General features: G+C 39.1%; 1 protein-coding gene and 1 long non-coding RNA gene across 4 annotated transcripts; one reads left to right on the top strand and one right to left on the bottom strand.

Annotated features, from left to right (window-relative positions):
- The first annotated feature begins 773 nt into the window (after positions 1-773).
- On the top strand, positions 774-5,179 carry gatd3 (glutamine amidotransferase class 1 domain containing 3). 2 transcript variants are annotated; one of them, XM_072686353.1, is made up of 7 exons: positions 774-1,116; positions 1,775-1,827; positions 1,978-2,091; positions 2,198-2,317; positions 2,771-2,863; positions 3,320-3,476; positions 4,545-5,179. In XM_072686353.1, exons 1-7 carry the CDS (start codon positions 1,006-1,008, stop codon positions 4,671-4,673), a joined length of 777 nt encoding a protein of 258 aa, XP_072542454.1. In that variant the 5' UTR covers positions 774-1,005; the 3' UTR covers positions 4,674-5,179. The 2 variants fall into 2 exon arrangements, with proteins under 2 accessions (XP_072542454.1, XP_072542455.1); XM_072686354.1 differs by lacking the exon at positions 774-1,116 and having other exon boundaries at positions 1,823-1,903.
- LOC140561264 (uncharacterized) lies at positions 2,947-4,942 on the bottom strand. 2 transcript variants are annotated; one of them, XR_011980044.1, is made up of 3 exons: positions 4,891-4,942; positions 4,485-4,662; positions 2,947-3,443 (listed from the first exon to the last, which is right to left on the bottom strand). It is a non-coding gene; the product is annotated as an uncharacterized lncRNA (long non-coding RNA). The 2 variants fall into 2 exon arrangements; XR_011980043.1 differs by having other exon boundaries at positions 4,485-4,897.
- Positions 5,180-5,712: the final 533 nt, after the last annotated feature.

Raw genomic sequence — 5,712 nt, 5'->3', positions numbered from 1 at the left:
TCGGGGTATGCCCAAGTCTGCAAAGCTTAACGTGTGCTCCTAGTCAGCTGTGATGGGTAACTACCGACAGTGCTCCAAGGAGGGACAACAGGGTGTTGGTTGGCCAGGCAGTATTTAAAGGCAATGAAGACTATCATATCTGGGTGTAACGGACAGATCTACTGTGGTCTTAGGAGTCCCAGTAACACATAGTGCAGTGTCCCCAGATTGGTCAGAGTGCCTAAGGTTTCAGGTATGTTTCCAATATTTGAAAATTAGTTTGGTTGAAATTAATTATGGAGAAATGAGTCGTCCTGTGTACACAAAAATATGGATATGTCATATATTTCTTATATGTGAGATTTACAGTTTCAAGCATATTTCTTTAATATGTTTTTCTCTAATGGGTAGAAAAGAGCTGTATTTAATGAAAATTAAATATTAAATTAAATAATTAATTAATTAATTAATTAAAACTCAAATATAAAACTCATTTAATTTCTAGTTTCTTCAGGTTTAAATCTACATTATTTGTGTTATTACTCTACAATAAATAAAAAAATAATAAGCAATGTGACTTTTTAAACACCCGTTAGACTATTCGGTGCTAACCAATGGCTGTTGCTCTCTTCTACCACTAGGTGGAGCTCTATTACAGTTTAAATAGACATGACCGCCAGAAGAAGACTTTACCGTAGTAAAGTACGAGGCGAGCACAGGGTCCTTAAATCCTGTACAAAAATATGGCGAAATTCCTGTCTTTTCTATGGTTTACGGTAAAATACCCACATTTTCGAAACGCACAACATTCACGTTTAAGCGTCGCAGCTGAAACCTCGGGGGAGTTGACGCATTTCAGCGCAGATAAAGGAAAGGAGTGGTTGTCATTTCTAAGCTGTCGTGAGTTTATCAGCCGCGACAATCCGCCGATTGCACGTTTGACCTTGTGAAACGCGGCCCTTGCACCTGAGCAGCTCACGATCACGAAGACTTGTCCAAAGTTTCCCTTCAATCTCATTGTAGATCATGTTAGCTGTGCGATCCCTGCTTTCTAAATCCTGCCCCGTTCTGGTAAAGCCTCAGCTCGCCGGTTTGATTCACACAAGCGCTAAATATAGCAGCGCCAAAGTCGCTGTGGTGAGTATAGACAGAAAAAGCCTGCATTTGATAAACAGTTAAAGTTATGGCCGGTTATAGATTTGCTATAGAAATGCTCCGGGTTAGAGGGTCCCGGTTTAGGCTTAAAAGAAAACACCCAGGCCTAATCTCACCTCGAATGACCTGACTTTGCACCCGGTTTGCACCCTGCGGACCTGTGCGTCTGCATGGGGGTCATAGACAGGTCAGATAAATAAAGACATGCCTATTAAATTCCCAAGAAACACACACACGCAGAAATCTAACAAACTGCACAACGTTACGAAGTTCAAGTTTGATCCCACTCAGCTTCTTACTGGAGTTTTCCGTTCCACCTTAAATCACACTGCAGTTACTGTGCAGCTGCTGCATCATTTAAGGTGGAGCAGAAAACTCCAACAAGCTAACGTCTCTCCTTGTGTGGTTTATGGAGACTGAACACACATCCTGTATCTGGGCCAGTGATATATGATAGTTTTTGGTTGTAGTTGCTTATATATACTTATATATCTGTACTTATATATACTTTTATTTTTACATTCTGTTTTTTCAGTTCCTCCAGAGTTTGAAATAGAAATTGTTCATTTGATTAGTCTATTAGGATCACACACTGTACCATATACAGAGTACTGGCCTTTAAGTTTGTCTTTGTGAATAGGTGCTGTCTGGTTGTGGAGTGTATGATGGGACGGAGATCCATGAGGCGTCAGCGTGAGTGTCTCCCTCAGTGGCTCTGTTGTTCTCTGCACTGCGCTGATGAAACCTATGTAGTACTGATTCTCCCACGGTATTCCACTATATCAGTGTACTATATCAGTAATGGTACAGTATGAGATTTTAAAGCTGTGTGTGTGTGTGTAGAATTCTGGTGCACCTGAGCCGGGGAGGTGCAGAGGTGCAGATGTTCGCTCCTGATGTGGCTCAGATGCATGTGATAGATCATGGCAAAGGGCAGCCTGCAGAAAAGGAATCCAGGTGATGTGTCGGGATTATACTGTTACAGCATGGGTCACTTGTTTTCTTTCTCTGTGTATTTATAATGACTGTGTCTTGTGTGTGTGTGTGTGTGTGTTGGGTGCAGAAATGTGTTAGCTGAGTCGGCTCGGATTGCCAGGGGAAACGTCACCGACCTGGCCAAGCTGAAGGCCAGTAACCATGATGCAGTCATCTTCCCTGGAGGCTTTGGGGCTGCAAAAAACCTGTAAGGGCTCGCCTGCTCTCTTGCTGTGTGGATATGAAGTGATGACTTGATGAAAGGTTCCTTACCAATTCCCTACTTGCACATCTCTACTACAAACATGGCTCTTTATGGATCCAAAAGTGGTTATTCCATGGTTCATCACTTCAAAAAAGCTCACTCAAAGCACTTTAATTGTTAAGAGTGTGGAGTAGTCTACAGTAGTCCTTCTTTAATGTAAGATGTGGGTTCTACATGTAGTATAGATGTAGTATAGAGTTCTGGCCTATAAGCACTGTACTAGAACAGTGTGAATAGAGGAGGATGATCTAGACGCATTGCATTTTGACCTGGTGTTTGGTTTTGTTGTCGTATGTTGGTGTTTGTTGGAGGATGTTGGGTCATTGTGCTCTGGCCTTTACTGTGTTATGTACTGCCGTGTTCATTTTTCTACATGATGGTGTCTTTGCATGTCAGGTCAACGTTTGCTGTTGATGGAGTTGACTGTAAGGTGAATAGCGAGGTACAGCGCATCTTAAAGGACTTCCACAAAGCAGGAAAACCTATTGGGTAAGTTTTGATAGATTTCTGAACACACTGTGAATGATTTGACTCGAGTATGATAAGAAAATGATTTAGCACATAACAAAACCTCACATTTCATCACAATTTAATTCAATTACAATATTTTGTTCAGATTTATTTTAGAATTAATTTTAGATATACGCCCAAATCATATAGCAGTACCAGTCAACAGTTTGATCACATCGGTTGAATGTTTGCTGATCAGCATTTTAAAAACATTTGATCCAAATGCTAGGGGACCGTGCTTTTGTTTTCAAAACAAGAGAGACTGGGGACATAGGGGAATCCATCGTAGTTAGGATGTGAAGCCCCAACAGCTGATTAGGCTGGTGGTCTTAACGTTTTGGCTCATCTTGATCCTTTGAAGCCGTCCCATTCATATTTCAGCTCTTTCATGTCTGTGCTCAGCGACTGTTCATGTTCATGTCTTGTGGTTGGCAGGTTATGCTGCATCTCCCCTGTGCTGGCAGCAAAGGTGCTGCCAGGTGTGGAGGTGACTGTGGGGCATGAGGAGGAGCAGGGGGGGAAATGGCCATACGCTGGCACTGCTCAAGCCATCACTGCCCTTGGTGCGAAACACAAGGTCAAGGAAGTCACCATATCCTGCTCAGCATTCATGACGTGATATTTATTCAGCCGAAATACATTAGTATTCAAAAGTTTGGAATCACTGTTTTTAAAAATATAAAGCCAATTTCAACTCCTTTGTAGGAAGCTGTAATAAAGAAGAGTTTTTAAACACATACAGAGTATGATAATAAGCAATAAAGCTGTATATCGTTATGATTTAAGTTAAATTAGTAACAGTAAAATTAACACCAACATCAAGTGGGACTCAAATCTCAAGTATAAATAACTTCAGGAAATACCTATAAATAAGTCATTACAGTATTATTTATTATTGAATGACTACTTACTTCTTAATAAAATGAATATTACAGAGATTTTCTAGTGTCTAGGTTTACAGTATTACAGTTACATTTACATGTGAGGCATCTTATCCAGAGCAACTTACAAAGTTACTCTTCACTGTTTACTCTGAAAATACCTTGAGCTAGTTTGTATAGACTAGGATCCAAAAGATACCTCTTAGTTTAGATACTGCTAAACACAAAAGCCAGTATAGAGACCCTAATACTCAGCACTACTCTTTTGAATCTGTGGGCAGCAGCTACAGGAAGCCAGTGAAGAGAACAGTTCACACTATACAGTTATAACTGAGTAAAGGAGGTTGTTCATTGAAAGTGGTTTCAAACTTTAGTACCAATGAAGGCCCTACTATTATCATAAGTCAATGAACCCCTTTTAGTGCTATATAGCTTGAACACCCTTAAGAGGGATTCTTCATTGTTTTTTTCAAGGTTCTTCTCTATGATAGAAACCATATGCAGTTCTATAAATAATCAAATTTGCTGTTTGCTTAAATTGTACATTCTTAAAATGGGGTCTTCAAGCATTATTTAGTGAAGACAGTGGTTCAAAGTAGATCCATGACAACTCGCCAATTAAATGTGTAAATGACTGGTTAAATTTAGTTAGTATGTAATTTGAAATTATTATTTTTCAGTACTGTGTAGACCTCATTTTTGCTGAGTGTGTAGTGTACCTTTTCACAGCTGGAATTGAGCTTCAGATATCTGATTTGATCCTTAACTCTTGATCTCACGAAGCGCACATTGATCCGAAGAACAAGGTCGTCACCTCTCCTGCGTTTATGTGTGAAACGAAGCTCCATCTGATATTTGACGGGATTGGTGCCATGGTTCGAGATGTCCTGAAGCTCACTGGAAAATGAGGGCAAGTGGCACGCAACTTATTTCAACAGCCTCCACTCCATGACACATTTTAGGAAGAAAATTGGAAGGTATTCAGCAAATAATCATAAGCGTCATTTAAAAAAGCCATTGTTCTAGCATTACAGCCTGCATTGTGAATGTTGTTTGAGTATAGGTTGTCGTAAAGAATAGAGGAAAATACAGTGCCTCCGAAAGCAAAGAAATGTGAAAGCTGACCTCTTTGTGGAACAGCAACAATACTTCAGTTTCCTCAAATCAGAAGGCATTATTAATCAGAAGCCGATCTGTGCAAAAGAGGCCGGGGGCCTTTCATTTTAGTGTCCAGTAGAGGGAGCTCACATACAACCAAAGTAACAGTGAGAAAGTATGAAGTTGTGCTGAATGAGTATTTTTACAATAGGAATACATCATTAAATAATATAAAAATGATTTTGAGCTGTTTCTGTGGTATATTGTGTGTGAGATGTGTCTTTAAAGAATATAAATAAAGTATGAACAAATTAAAGGTGTTTTATTTTTTTTATATGACTTGACATACCATTTAAGAAGAGACAAAACAATAAAAAACTCCTGTTTTTATATATATATATATGTACATATGATGTATGTTTATGTAATCCCCCCCCCCATTGTCCAGTTTGGGAGGGGTGATCCCATATGATTAATGTCCAGTTCATGGGTTCAGCATGCAACATGACACAACAAACTCACAGAATGAGGAAATCAGTTAGAACAGCAGCCATGTTTTTTAATTATTTCATTCTTTAATAAAAATATTACTCTAAATAATTAAACATCCAATGAAAATCTAAATGAAATGGCTTTTAAAAACAATATTGTGTTGATTATAGTAACAGCATTAATGATGATAAAGCAAGCAAAGCAGTAGCAGTATTTAACAGTTACTTAAGTGCACGTTTTAGTAAAATACAAGTAATTCCCTGCAGATGATTCAACAAATTAGGCATCCTTGCTGCAAAACTTGCATATAGACTCATTTCCAGTAGGATGGTTCAGAAAATCTTTACTGTTTCCAGC

This window comes from Salminus brasiliensis, chromosome 8, assembly GCF_030463535.1.
Source record: "Salminus brasiliensis chromosome 8, fSalBra1.hap2, whole genome shotgun sequence".
Classification (NCBI taxonomy): Eukaryota; Metazoa; Chordata; class Actinopteri; order Characiformes; family Bryconidae; genus Salminus; species Salminus brasiliensis.
Note: the sequence above shows the minus strand (reverse complement) of the source record. Positions and strands in the feature narration are given on the sequence as shown.

What these genes read in the sequence shown, in the direction of transcription:
- gatd3 (XM_072686353.1), top strand. Translation starts at nt 1,006, where the DNA reads ATGTTAGCTGTGCGATCCCTGCTTTCTAAATCCTGCCCCGTTCTGGTA. An exon ending in GAGATCCATGAGGCGTCAGC is followed by an intron (nt 1,828 to 1,977) that starts GTGAGTGTCTCC and finishes GTGTGTGTGTAG; the next exon opens with AATTCTGGTGCACCTGAGCC. An exon ending in TTTGGGGCTGCAAAAAACCT is followed by an intron (nt 2,318 to 2,770) that starts GTAAGGGCTCGC and finishes TTTGCATGTCAG; the next exon opens with GTCAACGTTTGCTGTTGATG.